This window comes from Mesoplodon bidens, assembly GCF_964165515.1.
Source record: "Mesoplodon bidens genome assembly, chromosome: 7".
In the NCBI taxonomy this organism is placed as follows: Eukaryota; Metazoa; Chordata; class Mammalia; order Artiodactyla; family Ziphiidae; genus Mesoplodon; species Mesoplodon bidens.
The window spans coordinates 78,796,820-78,816,728 of record NC_138164.1 but is presented as its reverse complement, the minus strand read 5'-3'; the positions used below and the strand labels follow the sequence as shown (position 1 = coordinate 78,816,728).

The 19,909-nt window shown below is 41.4% G+C and overlaps 1 protein-coding gene across 1 annotated transcript; it reads right to left on the bottom strand.

The window, feature by feature from the left end:
- Positions 1-14,275: 14,275 nt before the first annotated feature.
- LOC308620626 (YTH domain-containing protein 1-like) lies at positions 14,276-16,565 on the bottom strand (the record flags this gene model as incomplete). The annotated part of the gene is made up of 1 exon (XM_081240416.1): positions 14,276-16,565. Exon 1 carries the CDS (start codon positions 16,409-16,411, stop codon positions 14,276-14,278), a length of 2,136 nt encoding a protein of 711 aa, XP_081096542.1. The 5' UTR covers positions 16,412-16,565.
- Between the last annotated feature and the right edge of the window lie 3,344 nt (positions 16,566-19,909).

Sequence of the window (19,909 nt, the reverse complement as noted above, 5' to 3'; positions counted from 1 at the left end):
CCAACATTCCAACACAGCTCCTTTGTCAGCCTATTAAATACTTGGTGAGGGACTAATTGGTTTTCTTCCAGCCTCTCTCCCAAATTCCACAGCACATCCTTCCAATTCCAGGTAATTCAGGTTGAAACATTAAGCTGGAAAATATAGAGTTGCTGCCACTGCAACTGAGCTGCCTGCCATTTCCCCCATATTTACTTTAGTTTTCACTATTCTTCAAGTGGGAAGCAGCTATTCTCTAAACAGTGACTTAACATAATGGGGACAGGAAGGTATTTGGAGATCCTGTTGATCTTCAGTTATCCCGGTCCACTCAGATGAAGTGTAAATGAGCAGGTGGTAATGTCTGTGTGTGTATTCTCATCAGCTCTACTCAAAGTGTGGTCCTTTTACTGGTTTATGACAAGATAATCATAGAAACAGAAAATAAAACATTCAAACATTTTAATATTTGACAGCCATTTTATGTCTATTATAATAAATGGGGCTTTTATTTTGTATCTCAAAATTTTTCTAGTAATTAATTTTTATTGTATTTTACCAAAGTATCAATCTGCAATGGATAGAAATTAAAAAAAAAAAAAAAAACAGTCCTTTGGTGAAAGCTTGAGAATCACTGTACTGCAGTGTGAGCCTTCTTAAAAGACTCCTTATGTGAGTAGAAATGTACAGATTAGCTTAGTAAAATTAGCTAAGGCAACTTTTGGTCCACCATAACTTATGAAGCACAGAAATTTTTTAACTGACTGCAGATTCATAACAATCTTTCAATTTCCATGGGTAGAAAGATGTAGTACCTTAATCAGGAGGAAAAAAAGCAAACAGAAACAGAAAGGTGTTAGGTATTTTATGACTTACAAGCTCTATTTATCTTTTAAAAGAAAAAGTGTAGAGAAATACAAAGGACTTTTTAAAAGTTACTTCAGTTGTAAATTATTAGAAAGGTATCTTTTAAAAATTGAAAGCTACAGATTACTTATAGATCGTTTATAGTGGCACCAAAAGGCCCATAAAGCTAAATCTCTTATTGAAACAAGAGGGAAGGGGACAGGGCACAACCATTAAAAGAATGACATGGCCATAGGCATGACAAAAACTGGTTAGAACTCACTAGATCCAAGATGGCGGGAGGTTCGATTTCCAATGGACCTTGAGCCTCATTATATGCTCATTGTAATATATTAGCATGCTAAATGACACACCCACCAGCACCATGACAGTTCTGAGGCTAACCATAAAAGGCCATAAAAGACCAAAAAGTGGGCAGTGGCCCAATTCCTGGAAATCTCTGACCCTTTCCCCCAAATAATTGGAATAATCCTCCCACTCATTAGCCTATGAAATTACCCAGCCCATAAAAACTAACCACACCATATTTTGGGACCCTCTCTTGCCTTCTGAGATGGCCCACGCTCTGTCTGTGGAGTGTGTTTCTCCCAAGGCCTCCCATCTTTTGAGATGGTCCACACTCCACTTCTTACCTATCATTTCATCTCCAAATTCTTTTAGAACGAAGCAAGAACCTCAGATTCACTGGGAACATATTGGTGAGCTAGCCAGGAGAATTCGGTAAGCCTCAGCCTCTCGCCTCCCTTGCGCTTGAGAGGGACTACTTTATTTCCCACCATTACTCTCTCATTCTCTCCTACTCTCTCCCTTACTCTCTCTTTTGCTTTCTTACTCTCTGTCACCTTTTTGGACTTAGCCTCTCACCTCCCTTGGGCTTGAGAGGCACAGCCTTACTGCCAGTCATCCTCACAGGCATCTAGGGACCTGAACCACAGGATCTTTGCCTTCTGGGTTTGCCTCATCCACCATTTAATTAACTGTTAACAGGTCCAATTGTGTAAAAATATGGAATACAACCTTACTTAGAGTTTGTGCCATGGTTACAGCGGCTGCAATCCCTTCGGGAGCTCCCTCAAGCAGTAGACTGTCTGTGCGCATACCCCCGGGTATTAGGAGGGGAATGGTTCCTCCCCACGTGGTTGGGACTCACGGTGGTGGGACCATCATTCACCACCCGCCTCCTGGCCTTTGTCCGGCCCCCTCCAGAGTCCACGCTGACCCCACTGCCACCACGCCCTGTTAGGGCTGGGCAGGCAACTCAAACTGCATGGCCACGCCCCAGGGATACATGCCTGAGCAATGACCCGCATCTGCCGTGCTTGCCTTCCTGGGGTCACGTGATTGGGAGTGTTCTTCTAGGGTTGCGGGGCCCTCCATCCCCCTAACGACAGTCACGGTGCCTCTGCCTCGGCTGCCATATCAGCCCCTGCACCCAGCCCCACTGCCCGCTGGCCAGAGCATGTGTGGGAGGGGGTGAGGGGGAGGATGGCACCAAGGTCCCAGGGGTGCTGCCCACAAAAGGGAAGGGAAAAGAGAAGTTTTTTCTTTCTCACAAACCATCTGCTGTAATGGCCAGTGCCTGTTTTCTGAAACTTACCACCTTTTTAGGGAAAAAGGCTGGGACTTAAATAAGTCTTAGAGCCATGAGGATGTCCATTCCAGGGGAACATATCCCAGAACACAGGAATTAATCTATAGACTGTATAGAGAAACCTTCAGGAAGGTCACTCATCCTGGGTACCACAGACGCCAGGATAGGATACAGGTCCCAGGACTTTGGGGCCAACAGGACCGCCACATGGGGGAGTAGCTAACCCCCATTGTGGATGAAGTCAACAGGACTATGTGGATGGGGATGCCTGGAACCACTCCTGTCTTAGAGAGCTCCCATGGGACCGCCTAACGGTAGTGCTCCTCTCTGGTACAGGAGCACTCTCCCCATGAAGGAATGATGGGAAACACCTCCTCCATCCCCAAGGACTCACCCCTTGGTTGCAGTTTGAGTCACTGGGACAAGTTTTCTCTAGATTCTTTAAAACGAAGAAGCTCATTTTCTTTTGTAATGAAGCCTGGTCGCAGTATGAACTTGAGGACGATGAGGCCTGGCCAGCAAATGGGAGCCTCAACTATAATACCAATCCTACAGTTAGACATCTTTTGCAAAAGGCAGGGGAAATGGGACAGAAGTTCCTTATGTACAGGCTCTTATGGCCCTGAGAGAAAACCCAGAGCTTCGCAAGTCCTAGGTTAGGGAACCTGGCCGGCTGGGACCCATTTAGGCTACACAAAAGCCCTCTGTAGTGGCACACCTGGAAGAACAGGAGCCCCAGCGAGAAGACCCAAGCCCTAACACTCTTCCACCATCTTCAGCCTCTCCCCTGCCCTATAAGCCTCTTTACCCTTCCGTACCAGAAATGCAGCCAGAGCCTCTTTGCCTCCTTCAGGAAGTAGTAGGTGGGCCTCAGGGAATTATCAGAGTCCACACCCCTTTTTCCTTGTCTGACCTTAACCAATGCCACACCTGCTTAGGCAGATTCTTGGAGGACCCTGGCCAGTTCACCGAAGAATTCCAGGCACTGACTCTCTCCTTTGACCTTACCTGGAAGGATGAAAATATTGTCCTTTCCCACTGCTGCACTAGTGAGCAAAAGGCCCGTATTTGGGCACAGGTTCAAACATATGCTGATGAATTACAGGTTGCCCAACCACATCGATATCCTTTGGGCCTGACAGCAGTGCCTCTAATGGATCCCAGTTGGGACTATCAACCAGGCCAGCCTGGTATCACTAGTAGGGATCACATGATCCTTCGCCTCATTGAAGGGATGAAATGATGCATAATTAAACCTGTTAACTATGTTAAGGTTAAAGAGGTCACCCAAGGCCAAGATGAAAATCCAGCCCTATTTCAGCCCCGATTGGTAGATGCCCTCAGAAAATATACGAATATAGACCCAAATATTTTCAAGGGACACATTGTATTTGCAACCCACTTCATTAGCCAATCAACCCCTACATCTGTCGGAAGCTTCAAAAGCTTGCCATGGGGCCCTAAACCCCTCTCAACCTTCTTATTGACACAGCCTTCAGTGTTTTTAACAATAGAGACCAGGCTGAGGAGGAAAAGAAGGAACGGCATGATTTAAGGATGGAACAACAGCAAGCCAGGCTTTTGGCAGCTGTCATGACGAAACCTAAGCCACCTCCTTCCTGGTCACCCCAAAAGTACTCCTAGAAGACCTCCACCAGGGAAAGGAGCCAGTTTCAGCTGTGGGAGTCCTGAACACTGGAGCAAGGAATGCTCAGGAAACAGGTCCCAGCCTACACCCAAAACGCCATGCCCACTCTGCAAGAAGATGGGCCACTGGAAGAAGGACTGCCTCCAGCTCCAAAGGGAGTGAGGATATTCCCCCGTGCCAGTCATGGCAGTGGTTGATTGACAGGACCTGGGACCTCCCAAGGATCCTGAGAAGACAGTCATCATACACGGGAGGAACTGCGGGTGACCACTGATGTGGCAGATAAGCTTGTCCAATTTCTAGTGCACACAGGAGCCACTTATTCTGTCCTGACTTCTCGTGCTGGGCCCCTTGCCCCTGAAACCTGCTCTATTGTTGGGGTTGAAGGAAAACCAAAATGAAAACATTCCACCACCCCTCTAACTTGCACCTGGGGAAAGAGTCTTAAAACTCACAAGCTCCTTGTCATGCCTGAATGCCCCAGCCCATTATTGGGAAGGGATTTTCTCAGTCTTGGGGGCAACTCTTACTCTCCCTGAAGACCAAAGCCAAGGAGTGTTTTTGGCTGGACTGTGTATTATACAAGACATGGACAGTCCAACCCAAAATATTCCCCCCAGAAATTTAAAGACTTACAGATCCACAGATCTGGGATCAGGGAATCCCAGGGAAAACAAATTTGTCACTCCTATAAAAATCACCTTACAGGAAACTAATAACTTCCCTTCCGGGCGCCAATACCCCATAAAACCAGAGGCTCAAAGAGGCCTCCAACCCCTAATCTCACAATTCATTAATTATGGGCTTTTGGTGCCATGCCAATCTCCCTGTAATACTCCAATCCTACCTGGTCTTCTCAGGAATCCTTATCTCTGCCACCTTTTTAAAATGCAAATTTTGAAAGAGGGTAAAGGTCTTCCCAGGAACGGTAATATCTGCCATCTTTTTAAAATGCAAATTTTGAAAGAAGGTAAAGTAATTTAGAACTTGACTTGTCAAGGATAAATAGAAATCCTAAGTGTCTCTTCTGTAAACATTAGTAAAAAGGGTTTAGCCATCTAGACAGGTGACCTGGATTTGTTCCATCTGCCAGAAGCCCAATTTGAATCCAACCCCTTGTAAATGATGGGTTTTATATTACTGTACCTGACTCGGGGCTGAAATTTTGAAATGGGAACTATGAGGTCTCTGTGTTTGTGTGTTTGTATGTATCTATGTGTGTTGTAGATGTATGCTATTGCCAAAACTAATTCATAGAAGAGCTCTATTTAATTGGCTTAAAGGAAATTAAGTCCTTATAGCTTATATAAATACTCAGAAATATAAAACTGGCCAGAATGAATTTCAGGCTCACGTCATCTGGGAAATATTCAGTAAGGGAACGGTGGTGGGAGAAAGAGAAGTCGGTGGGAGAATAACCTCTGGAAAGTTGAATGGATTGGACCAGCTGAAGAATGGCAAATAGGTGACCAGTCCCCTCACCCCTGCCACCTGGGCCCTTGGCAGTCAGAGAGAGCACTATGGCAGCCATTGCCAGTTCCTCAAAATTGGCATATAAATTGAAGCTTACTTCTACCAGGAATAAATAGCCATTATGGTCTTTTTTATTTATAAAATAAGTAATTCTTTTTTTAATAAAAGAAAATTTTAATGTGCTTGATTTTCACCGATGCTGACAGAAATTATAAAACCAACAGTACTTATGTTTTAACTGTATTAGGAACATCCTCAGATTATGTTTGTTAAGCAAAGTGAAAAGCAGGGCTTCCCTGGTGGCGCAGTGGTTGAGAGTCCGCCTGGCGATGCAGGGGACACGGGTTCGTGACCTGGTCCGGGAAGATCCCACATGCTGCAGAGCGGCTAGGCCTGTGAGCCATGGCCGCTGAGCCTGCACGTCCGGAGCCTGTGCTCCGCAACAGGAGAGGCCACAACAGTGAGAGGCCCGTGTAGTGCAAAAAAAAAAAAAAAAAAAAAAGTGAAAAGCAAATGCAGTAAACTAAAAATGGTACCAGACCCTTCTCTAGCAAAGGGACAGTATGGACATGAATAAGTACTTGAATTTATGGGAAAATAATTATCACCTGCAGTATTGTGTTGTCTGTGTTTGTGTATAGAAGGTGCATTCATCATGCGTGAAATCCAGGTTAAGCTGTGTCTCAAAAGTGACGCCCTTTGTGCAGGACTGGGATGAGACTTGGGAACACGCTCAAAATTCTCAGAATATGGGATTTTGTAATTTGCAAGTGGAGGTTGCACTTCTCACTTTCTCTGGTCGGAACACAAGGAAATTTTTAATCTTTTGTTGCCAGAATAAAAATTTTTGAACTGCATCTTCACTGTATTATATGCCCATAATAAAGAGAAAACTTTGCCTACCTGGAGAATAACTTAGTCAGGAAAATTCCATTTTTATGAGGAAGCACAGTTTCTTTCCCTTGAGAGGGCTGATTGGATTGGAATCTAATAACAATTCCTACTGGATTATTGACAAGAGCCTATCATTATGGTCCTGTATTATTATAATTTGATTCTGGTATGAGTACAAGTTATTACTATTTTGCACAAGGAATAATTAAAATATTGATTTATGGGGTACTTTATATTTCTCACAATATTATCCCATCAGTTACTAATTTTAGTTTTCCTATAACACCTCAAAGAGCTGTAGCCTGCAGTGTTATCCATATGAAATAGATAAGAGAAAGTAACTGTTGAGAGAATTGCCAACTGTACCAAAGCTATTTAAGCAGTGGACTGAAGTCTAGAATTGAAGTTCTGTATTACTTTAACTGAACATTTCTGGCTCTCTCTCTCTCTCTCTTTCACTATTATTCTTTTGTAAATTTTTTTTTTTTTTTGGCTTTCTCTCTCTCTTTTGTGGTAAAAAAACTCATAACATGAAATCTGGCTTCTTAAATTAAGTGTACAGTACAGTATTGTTAACTATATGCACATTGTTGTACAGAAGATCAACTCGTGTAAATCAAAACAGGCTCAGCATCATGGTCCAGTACTGCATTGACCGAGTACTGTGGAATATTTGACATTTTTAAGTGAAAGGTGGACAAACATTTAAGAATTTTGTATTTATTTTAATGTGAATTAGGATAAGTGGCCAACACATCAATCTCATTTGTGAAAGTGAAATGAAGTTTAGACTATATTTATTTAAAGGAAAAAGAGCCAAATGAAAGAATACTTAGTAAACAATAGTACACATATGGCAAAAGTCTCATAAGTGGGATGCAGTTGACTGAAGTTTGGAAAGAGTTAGCAGAGAGGAGAGAGACAACTTTGGGTTCAAATCCTTGTCCCAGCACTTCCTGACCATGTGAATTTGAGAAAGATACTCAACTTCTATGGGCCTTAGCCCTCTTACCAGTTGAAGGAGGAAAATTTGCCTCCTTCTGGTGGTGTTGTAAGGATTAGATGTAATATATGTCAAGTTTCTGGCATCACAGTTGATATACAGCAGATGCTTAATAATAATTAGAATTAATTGAATGCTTACTATTTGTCAAGATTGTTCCAGAGCTTCACATATATTTACCCAATCCTCCAAAAAAAAAAGAAAAGAAAAAAGAAAGAAAACAATTTATGGGAAATGTACTATTATAACCACCTTTTTGCCAATGAGGAAAGTGAGGCCCATAGAGGTTAAAGTAATACTTTTCCAAGTCACACAACCAGTAAATTGTGGAAGGGAGATTGGAACCCAGGTAATCTGGCTCTAGACTCAACTAGATGACAGTATGATCTACCATCATGTACTAAAGTTTATCATTCAGAGGCCTTTCTCCACGGGCACTAGGTAGTCCCTGATATGTGCTACAGGGACTCCCAGGGTGGCCAGCAATGCCTGGGAGTGGATGGGACATGTGGGGAAACAATTAAGCAACATACTGGTGCCCTTGAATGATAGGACAAGATGTTGGGGTTTATTTGGCACATAGTGGGGACCAATTATGGCCATCAGTATGTTGCAGATGCATTTTTAGGTGCTGGGCATAAAAAAACAATAACAAACAAATGAATAAAATATGGCCCAGCCCTCATGTTACTCTAGTGAGAAACAGCTGGTAAAAATTCATTGCAATAAAGAGGGATAGATACCATGAGAGAAATCTACATGAAACAAGTGGAGACACATGGAACAGAGCGTCAATTCTACTCAGAGAGGCAGGGAGAGAGAAGGCTTCACAAAGGAGATGAAATAAGCTGATCTTAAAGAGTCCATAGAAAGTTTTGAGCAGGTCATAGAGCTGTGCATTTTGTCAAATAGCCTTTTGTGACAGCCCAGGGAAATGAGGGCCCTGGGTGATGGCAGTAAGAATGGGAAAGAGGAGTGTAGAGGCTTGAGGTAGGATTATTAGGGGGTGACAGTTACATGTGGTGTCCAAGGAGAGCAATGAGCTAAAGTCCTATGACTGGGGTGCCATTATCGGGGACAGTTTGTGGAAGAAGAGAATGAATTTATTTGAGTTTGAGGCACCTACAAAATAGAGGTGTGGATAAAAGACAAAACAAAGGAGTATTGGGTTTTGGCAATAGCTTTTTCTCCAGAATGACTATTAAAAGCCATGTTACTGATAAGGAAAGAAAAAGATCATTCCTGACTTTCCCCCATTACCTCAGGTCAGTTTATTAGCCTTGCCATTGTCACCCGAGGCTCAAGCAATGTAGGAGATGAGATGTGATTTCCACAGGTGAGGGGTGGGGACCATGGCCACATTCAGTCCTGGGCTGGTTAGACAGAGTCTCTCTCCTTCTCTGGCATCTGGATTTGCTTTCTTAAGGAAAAGAGAAAGAGTGTTATTTTAGCTAGTGGATGAGCAACTTTTGAGAACTTAGGTATTCATTTAACTTTCATTTGACAGGTATTTATTGGGCAAATGTTTATTAGTATGTAGTAGGCACAGTTATTGAGGTTGGGGATGCTGTAAGGAACAAAACACAGCCCCAGCTGTCCTGGGACTTACGTTATGGGTGCTGTGAGCTAGTACGCAAATACAGAAAGGAGTATGCTATACAAATGCCTGGGGGAAGAGGACCCAGGAAGCTGGGACAGCCAAGTGCAAAGGCCCTGTGGCAGGAGCAAATCCAGGTTAGCGGAGTGAGTGAGTAATAAATTGCTCTTCTGGACCATCACCTCTTCCCTCGTTGAATTTCAGGAACGGGCTCTGAAGTTCTTGGTTACTGAGTGAAACAAATTCTCCTTGAGAGGATAGACACCCTGTTACTTGGTGTGGCTCTAGGCCTGATTTGTAACATGAATGAGAGCCTTGGATGAGCTTTGGAGATTTCACTTCCTTGGAGCTCAAATGCTCTGGGAAGCAACTGCCATCTAGTGGCAAAATGAGGAAACATGCCTGGTAGATTGGGAAGAGAGGAAGCTCAACCTTCGATCCCTGGCTATGAAATTACTCTGAAAATCTGCATATTTTCCACTCTCACAAAATCCACATAAGTTGAACAATAAGGTCCAAAGTAACCTCTATCACAATTGTTTTCTGACAGAAGGAGTCATTTTCTTTGACATCTACTTGGCATTTTTTTTTTCTTTTTTTTTTTTTTTTTTTTTTTTTTTTTTTTTTTTTTTTTTTGGTAGGCGGGCCTCTCACTGTTGTGGCCTCTCCCCTTGCAGAGCACAGGCTCCGGACGCGCAGGCCCAGCAGCCATGGCTCACGGGCCTAGCCGCTCTGCGGCATGTGGGATCTTCCCAGACCGGGGCACGAACCCGTGTCCCCTGCATCGGCAGGCGGACTCTCAACCACTGCGCCACCAGGGAAGCCCCTACTTGGCATTTTAACGTTTCCATATTTAATCTTCACAGCAACTCTGCAAATTGGCCATTTTTATTATCCTCATTTTGAATAGGAAGATAAGTAAAGATTGAATCACTTTTTCAATGTATTGGATCTGTTAAATGACAGAGTTTGCATTTACCCTGGTTTGTGTGAGGACAAACTTGAGTTACATTGTCTACCTGTAGGCAGCTCTGAGCACTTAGTAAAGGAACTAGTTCTTAATTGGATGCCAACAAGTCCAATTAACTTACTATGAAACCAGGTCCACAATTCTCATTATGAAGGAAATGCTCAGAACTAGGATTAATAGGGAGAAATCACCACAGGTAAATGTCACTTCAGCATAAAAAACTTTCTAGTAATTAGACTTGTCTGCAGTGGAACAGCATGCCTTAGTGAGCAGACATGGATGGGGTCACTACTGGGCACTGGCAGGACATTGCTGTGTTTTTCTGGCCCAGGCTGAGTCTTATAAACATTTGCATTTGAGTGCTTTGTCTTGGAGTTCTTTCCAGTTTGTCACAGTCTCAGCCATTTCCTAAATACTACACATGGCCCAATTCACACATCTACCTTACCTGACTGGCCCACTAGGCATTTGGATTGTTGACCACTGAGGTGTTTTAAGTGATGTCCTATCATATATTTGATGGGCTTAACAATGTTTTAAAACTAACTTAATTTTTTTTCAGTAGAAGGGTTAATAAAACTAACTTAGTCCTCTGTTACCATAAATATTTTCTTGTACAAAATAGATAAAAATATACGGAAGAAAAAAGAAAATAACAATTATTAACATTTGTTGAGTGCATACTATCAGTGACCATAAACTCTGATTTTCCCATTTTTGTCCTGTCAGTGCCTGTTGTCACTGTATAATTATTAATACAGCCCCTTTTCACTTTTCAAATTGTCTCTTACCCCAATCTCTCTCCTGCCCAGGGGCAGCCTCTGTTATTATTTTCTTGACTATCACTTAGGAAATTTCTATGACTATATAAGCATATATACATGCATATATGGCCCTTCCAAAAGAAAAAATACATAGGAGCACACTGTTTTAATACATCATTCTTAGCCTTGCTTTTATCTCACTTAGTGTGTCTTAAAGATTTTTATTTTTTTTAATTTATTTATTTATTTATTTATTTATTTATTTGCGGTACGCGGGTCTCTCACTGTTGCGGCCTCTCCCGTTGCGGAGCACAGGCTCTGGACGCGCAGGCCCAGCAGCCATGGCTCACGGGCCCAGCAACTCCGTGGCACGGGGGATCCTCCCGGACCTGGACACGAACCCGTGTCCCCTGCATCGGCAGGCGGACTCTCAACCACTGCGCCACCAGGGAAGCCCTAAAGACTTTTTTTGCAATACATAAATAAAATGTTAAATGTTAAATTTAACATGAATATGTGTTTTTTAAACCTTTTATTTAAAAATGATTATAGATTCATAAAATAAATATAGACTATAGATTCACTCTGTACTATAGAGAGAAAGAGGACCATGAACGTTTCACTCAGTTTCCCCCAGTGGTTCCATCTTACACAATTATAGTACAATATCAAAGCCAGGAAATTGACATTGGCGCAATGTTTGTATATTGTTCTATGTCATTTTGTCACATGACTCATTTAGCAACCAGTGCCGTCAAGATAGGGAACTGGTCCATCATCACGAAGATCTCCCTTGTGCTACTCTCTTATAGCTGCCCCCTTCGCCCAACTTCTCACCATCCCATAACCCTGGCAACCACTAGTATGTTTTCCATCTCTATAATTTTGTCATTTGGAGAATATTATGTACATCAAGGGTCCCCAACCCCCAGGCCTCAGACTGATACTGGTCTCCAGCCTGTTAGAAACTGGGCCACACAGCTGGAGGTGAGCAGCGGGCAAGTGAAGCTTCATGTGCCGCTCCCCATCGCTCCCCATTGCTCCGCATCGCTTGCATTACTGCCTGAACCATCCCACCACACCCTCAACCCCTGGCTGTGGAAAAAAATTGTCTTCTATGAAACCGGTCCCTGGTGCCAAAAATGTTGGGGACTGCTGATGTACATGGCATCTTATAGTGTGTCACACACTATATTGAGATTCGCTTTTTTTTAGTTAGCATAATGTATTTTTGAGATCCATCCAAATTGTTGTGTATTAATAGTTCATTCCTTTTAATTGCTGAGTTAATTAATTCCTTTTAATTTCATAGTATGGGTATACTACAATTTGTTTAGCCATTCACCTATTGAGGAACATTTTGTTTGTTTCAGTTTCTGGCTGTTACAAATAAAGCTGCTCTAGCACTCATATGTAGAATCTAAAACAAAACAAAACAAAAAAAACTGAGCTCATAGATACAGAGAACAGATGAGTTGTTGCCAGAGGCAAGGGAGTGGGGAGTGGATGAAATGAGTGAAGGGGGTCAAAAGGTACAAACTTTCACTTATAAAATAAGTCCTAGGGATGTAACGTATAGCATGGTGACTATAGTTAATAAAACTATATTGTATATTTGAAAGTTGATAAGAGAGTAGGTATTAAAAGTTATCATCACAAGAAAAAAAAATGTATCCATGTATGGTGACAGATGTTAACTAGACATATTGTGGAGATCAGTTTGCAACATATGCAAATATCAAACAATTATGTTGTACATCTGAAACTGATATGATGTTATATGTCAATTATACTTCAATTAGAATTTTTTTAAAGCTGCTATAACAATCATTTACTGGTTTTATGTGAACATAGGTATTTGATTCTTTGGTATAAATACCAAGGAGTGAAATGGTTGGGTTGTATAAATGTATGTTTCATTATTTTAAAAAACTGCCAAACTGATTTCCCAAGTGTACCATTTTACATTCTCACTAGCAATATATGAGAGATCAGATTCTCCATTATGCCAGCATTTGTTATTGTCACTATTTTTCATTTTAGCTGTCCTAATAGATGTAGTGATATCTCATTATGGTCTTTAAAAAATTTTTTAAACCTCTTTGTTGGAGTATAATTGTTTACAATGTTGTGTTAGTTTCTGCTGTATAACAAAGTGAATCAGCTATATGTATACATGTATCCCCATATCCTGTCCCGCTTGCGTCTCCCTCCATCCCTCCCTATCCCACCCCTCTAGGTGGTCACAAAGCACTGAGCTGATCTCCCTGTGCTATGTGGCTGCTTCCCACTAACTATTATACATTTGGTAGTGTATATATTTCGATGCCACTCTCTCACTTCGTCCTAGCTTACTCTTCCCCCTCCCTGTGTCCTCAAGTCCATTCTCTACTTCGGCTTCTTTATTCCTGTCCTGAACCTATGTTCATCAGAACTATTTTTTTTTTAAGATGCCATATATATGTGTTAGCATACGGTATTTGTTTTTCTCTTTCTGACTTCACTATGTATGACAGTCTCTAGGTCCATCCACCTCACTACAGATAACTCAATTTCATTTCTTTTTATGGCTGAGTAATATTTCATTGTACATATGTGTCACATCTTCTTTATCCATTCATCTGTCTATCAACACTTAGATTTTTTCCATGTCCTGGCTATTGTAAATAGTGCTGCAATGATTATTGTGTTACGTGACTCTTTTTTTTTGTCAATCTTTACCAATTTATTTTATACAAAACAGTAGCAATGTAGAATATGGGAATTATCTTCCGCTGCCATACACACAAGTTGTGAACATTCCAAGCCAATGTATACAGTTTGGAGGGGAAGGCTAAACAATAGCATCGACCATGCTACTGAACATAGGAATTTTTTATCTAAAAAGACTAACAGTTAGATAGCAACATGTTCTTAATATTGCTCTCATCATTGAAGATGGAAGAAACATAAAAAGTGACTTTTTTTAAGATTAAAAAAAAGGAAAAGGAGAAACCAAGAGGGTGCTACAGCACTGCCATACAGTCAAACCATCATATTTCAATATTTGCATACTTGATAGCAGCATTATTTTTACTGAACCATGTGCACCTACATTTAGAAATACATCAAAGCAAAATATTGTGGCCGTCATCCATCAAGATCCAAAAGAAAGAAAGCAAACAAAGAAACAAAAAACTCTAGGATGAACATATTATATGTAGATGAACATTTATGGAGACTGAATCAATATCTACATTCTTGGACTGTTCCATTCTGCCACAATAAAAGCCTCAACTCAAATTGTCAACTGTGCATTTTTTGGAGGATTTGAGTTTTTCCAGTTCTTATTATACTGCATGCTTGGAACAAAGAGGGTCATAATAAATCCTTCTACACAATGAACTTTAAGTAGACAGTTGAAAATAATTTTACTACTTGTAAACACACACAAAAAGAAGAATACAAGATTCTTTTTATTTTTAAACAATCAGTGCTTCCAAAAACACATTATCTTCTATATCGACCTCTCTCCCCTCGGTCTCTGTCCCGATCACATAATCGCTCTCTTTCTCTATCACGTCCTGTATCTCGTTCTCTGTCTCTTCTGTTATCTCTAGGGTGATCTCGCTCTCGCTCCCAATCTCTTTTACGAGGTCTACTTCTCCGACCAGTGACAACAGCTTGTGTTCGATGAAGGAAATTATCCACCCTCATATCATAATCATGTACTCGTTTATCTCTGTATCTTGCTTCATGTGGTACTGGGTGATGTCCTGAGTAGGGGGGATGAGCTTGAGGAGGTGGAGCATGGTGCTGATGGTGTGGAGGTTGTTCCATTCCAGGATAAGGAGTCATTCCTCGCCGAGGTGCTGGTGGTCCCATGTTATGAAATTCCCTCAAATAATCATCGTAGGACCCATTTAAAAACACATCTCGGCAAACTCCTGAAAACCGTCTATCTACTTCCTGGTATCGTGGATCCTTTAAATACCCTGGTCTCTGATGAAACTCAGGGGCATAGTCAATCCTTGCTTTCTTTCTGCTGTTATGAATATCATAATCTTCTGGTCGACGCCTTCCCACATCCCGGACTGGTTCTCGACGGGATGGACGATCTCTTGACCGGGGCTGAGAATGCATTCTTCTCTTGTGAGGCATTTTATGAACGACCTGATGCAAATCAATACTTTCATCAGGGGGAAATAGAAGACAAAGCTGGTTTCCACATTCAAGTTCAATTTCCTGTCCATCATGTCCGATCTTTACTGGCTTATGTCCATTCCAAGGATTGGTGAGATGAGCCGACTTGGTGAAGGGTAATTCACGCCTGCAAATCCAGTCAATTTTAAAGACACCTCCCAGCATTTTAGCATTCATTCCTGCTGGAAGTACCCAATGTATAGGAGATCCTCCATGGTGTGATTCTGAAGAAAGTCTTGCAAATCCTTGAAATTTTCCACTGTCTTTCACAGAAAATATTAAGATAACACTCCTTGCAGATCTGAATGCAGCATTTAATTTCTTCTCATTTACTGGCAGTGTAGACCATACACCCTTAGCTTTGGCAAGGGACACATTCTCATGGCTGTTACTCTTTATGAGAAAAAATCTCGCATCCTGTAGGACATATTTGAGTTTACTGGTTTGATCTTTTCGGACAACATGAACGGCAGATTGTAATTTCGCATGCTTCTTTTCTGAACCTGCATATGACTCTGATGCAGAGCTTCCACTTGTATCAAAAACAATAGGAGATATGCCTCTAGCTCTCTTCCTTTCCTTCTTTTTCTCATCTGATCCATCTGTTCCTGAACCAGATCTGACAGGTCCATCTGTGAAGGAAACAGAGTCGATAGCCTCACTTCGGGTGTCATAATCATTTCCCTCTTCCTTCTGGTTTCTCTCATCCTGTTCATATTCTTCTTCTTCCTCCTCCTCCTCTTCCTCCTCCTCCTCCTCTTCCTCTTCTTCTTCCTTCTCTTCGTCCTCTCCATCGTCATCTACCTCTTCATCTTCCTCCACATCTTGCACCCCTTCCTCCTCATTCTCAGTGTTGTTGCCTTGCTCATCAGAAGAACCACTGCTGCCAGTCTCATGGTCAGAGGCATATTCTTCAGAGTTCACTTCCTCCTTAGAAGACTGGCTGGATCTGCTTGCACGTCTGTCCACTTCAAGCCCAATTCTCTCAGAACCATCTGGTGTAGGGGATTTGACCCTCCTTTCAGGATCCCTTTTCCGCAGACATGTTTTCTCAGGTTGACTCTTATAAGGTTCTCTGGAGGCACTACTTGACAAACGAATCTTCCGATCAGCTTCTAGACGTTTGTATCTTTCAGATCTTTGATAGTCCTCATTTTTATACTCTGTGACTGGCTTTCCTTCTGTACTAACCATTCTTTTGTTATTGCTGACTGATGAGCTCAGTGGCTTAGAAATCAATTGTCTTGAATGAACAGAAGGCTTTTGTCGCTTTGTGTCAGTAGATTCCATTCGGTCACTTTTTCTTTTTGAACCCTTTTCCTCATTTTTATCTTGTTCACTCTCTGGATTATAGAGTTCATCATCCTGTTCTGGTTCTTCAGACACAATAGCATCTAGAACAATAAGTTCTATATCTTTCTCCTCTGGGCTGTCGGCCGCCATTGCTCCCCTCTTGTTTCCGCTGCTGCCGCCGCAGCCGCCGCCGCGGCTTCGACGTGCCTCAGGTGGGCGCCGCAGCCGCGGCAGCAGCAGCACAGGCGCGTCCGTCGTCAGTCCGTCCGCTGGGCTTCCGCGCTTCGCACGTTAGCCTCTACCACTAACCCTTCCCGACTCACCCTTTCTCCTCACTTCTTCCCTTTCTCCCTTTTACGCTTTCCTCCTTTCACTCCTGCCTCCCCCACCCTAGGCCCAGCCTTCCCGCTGGGGCTTAGGGACGGGAGGCGGTAGTGGGGAAGGAAGGGAAACCATGGAGGCAGCGGGCAGCGCTATAATGGAGCTGTGTGAAACGATCCCCCTCCCAAAATGCCCTGCGCTGTTTACACTTCGTTCCTCCCTGGGAACGTCACAGTGCCACGTGACGCTTTTTGAATTATGGTTTTCTCAGGGAATATGTCCAGTAGTGGGATTGCTGGGTCATATCGTAGTTCTATTTTTAGTTTCTTAAGGAACCTCCATACTGTTCTCCATAGTGGCTGTATCAGTTTACATGCCCACCAAGAGAGCAAGAGGGTTCCCTTTTCTCCACACCCTCTCCAGCATTAACTGTTTGTAGGTTTTTTGATGATGGCCATTTTGACCGGTGTGAGGTCATACCTCATTGTAGTTTTGATTTGCATTTCTCTAATGATTACTGATGTTGAGCATCCTTTCATGTGTTTGTTGGCAATCTGTATATCTTCTTTGGAGAAATATCTATTTAGGTCTTCTGCCCATTTTTGCATTGGGTCGTTTGTTTTTTTGATTTTGATTTTGGAGATTAATCCTTTGTCAGTTGCTACATTGGCAAATATTTTCTCCCATTCTGAGGGTTGTCTTTTCATATTGTTTATGGTTTCCTTTGCTATGCAAAAGCTTTTAAGTTTCATGAGGTCCCATTTGTTTTTTTTTTTTTGTTTTTATTTCCATTTCTCTAGGAGGTGGGTCAAAAAGGATCTTGCTGTGATTTATGTCATAGAGTGTTCTGCCTATGTTTTCCTCTAAGAGTTTGATAGTGTCTGGCCTTACATTTAGGGCTTTAATCCATTTTGAGTTTATTTTTGTGTATGGTGTTAGGGAGTGTTCTAATTTCATTCTTTTACATGTAGCTGTCCAGTTTTCCCAGCACCACTTATTGAAGAGGCTGTTGTTTCTCCACTGTATATTCTTACCTCCTTTATCAAAGATAAGGTGACCAGATGTGCGTGGGTTTATCTCTGGGCTTTCTATCCTGTTCCATTGATCTATATTTCTGTTTTTGTGCCAGTACCATACTGCCTTGATTACTGTAGCTTTGTAGTATAGTCTGAAGTCCAGGAGCCTGATTCCTCCAGCTCCATTTTTCATTCTCAAGACTGCTTTGGCTATTTGGGGTCTTTTGTGTTTCCATACAAATTGTGAAATTTTTTGTTCTAGTTCTGTGAGAAATGCCATTGGTAGTATGATAAGGATTACATTAAATCTGTAGATTGCTTTGGGTAGTATAGTCATTTTCACAATGTTGATTCTTCCAATTCACGAACATGGTATATCTCTCCATCTGTTTGTTTCATCTTTGACTTCTTTCATCAGTGTCTTATAGTTTTCTGCATACAGGTCTTTTGTCTCCTTAGGTAGGTTTATTCTTAGGTATTTTAGTGTTTTTGTTGCAATGGTAAATGGGATTGTTCCCCTAATTTCTCTTTCTGATCTTCTGTTGTTAGTGTATAGGAATGCAAGAGATTTCTGTGCATTAATTTTGTATCCTGCTACTTTACCAGATTCATTGATTAGCTCTAGTAGTTTTCTGGTAGCTTCTTTAGGATTCTCTATGGATAGTATCATGTCATCTGCAAACACTGACAGTTTTACTTCTTTTCTGATTTGTATTCCTTTTATTTCTTTTTCATCTCTGACTGCTGTGGCTAAAACTTCCAAAACCATGTTGAATAATAGTGGTGAGAGTGGGCAACCTTGTCATGTTCCTGATCTTAGTGGAAATGGTTTCAGTTTTTCAACATTGAGAATGATGTTGCCTGTGGGTTTGTCATACATGGCCTCTGTTATGTTGAGTTCCCTCTATGCCTACTTTCTGGAGGGTTTTCTCATAAATGGGTGTTGAATTTTATCAAAAGCTTTCTCTGCATCTATTGAGATGGTCATATGGTTTTTCTCCTTCAGTTAGTTAATATGGTGTATCACATTGATTGATTTGCATATATTGAAGAACCCTTGCATTCCTGGGATAAACCCACTTGATCATGGTGTATGATCCTTTTAATGTGCTCTTGGATTCTGTTTGCTAGTATTTTGTTGAGGATTTCTGCATCTATGTTCATCAATGATATTGGCCTGTAGTTTTCTTTCTTTGTGGCATCTTTGTCCGGTTTTGGTATCAGGGTGATGGTGGCCTTGTAGAATGAGTTTGGGAGTGTTCTTCCCTCTGCTATATTTTGGAAGAGTTTGAGGAGCATAGGTGTTAGCTCTTTTCTGAATGTTTGATAGAATTTGCCTCTGAAGCCATCTGGTCCTGGGCTTTTGTTTGTTGGAAGATTTTTAATCACAGTTTCAATTTCAATGCTTGTGATTGGTCGGTTTATATTTTCTATTTCTTCCTGGTTCAGTCTCAGAAGGTTGTACTTTTCTAAGAATTTGTCCATTTCTTCCAGGTTTTCCATTGTAGTGGCATATAGTTGCTTGTAGTAATCTCTCATGATCCTTTGCATTTCTGCAGTGTCAGTTGTTACTTCTCCTTTTTCATTTCTAATTCTATTGATTTGAGTCTTCTCCCTGTTTTTTCTTGATGAGTCTGGGTAGTGGTTTATCAATTTTTTTTTATCTTCTAAAAGAACCAGCTTTTACTTTTGTTGATCTTTGCTATTGTTTCCTTCATTTCTTTCTCATTTATTCCTGATCTGATCTTTATGATATCTTCAGCTAACTTTGGGTTATTTTTGTTCTACTTTGTCTAATTGCTTTAAGTGTAAGGTTAGCTTGTTTATTTGAAATGTTTCTTGTTTCTTGAGGGAGGATTGTACTGCTATAACCTTCCCTCTTAGAACTGCTTTTGCTGCATCTCTTAGGTTTTGGTTTGTCGTGTTTTCATTGTCACTTGGTTCTAGGTATTTTTTGATTTCCTCTTTGATTTCTTCAGTGATCTCTTGGTTATTAGTGTATTGTTTAGCCTCCATGTGTTTGTATTTTTGACAGATTTTTTCCTGTAATGGATATCTAGTTTCCTAGTGTTGTGGTCGGAGAAGACACTTGATACGATTTCAATTCTCTTAAATTTACCAAGGCTTGATTTGTGACCCAAGATATGATCTATCCTGGAGAATGTTCCATGAGCAGTTGAGAAGAAAGTGTATACTGCTGTTTTTGGATACAACACACATACAATGAAATAGAATGCAAAATTCAGATGACTTTTTAAGTGAAAACGGGTATGTTTAGAGATATTTATATTTGCAAATTTAATTTGTACTA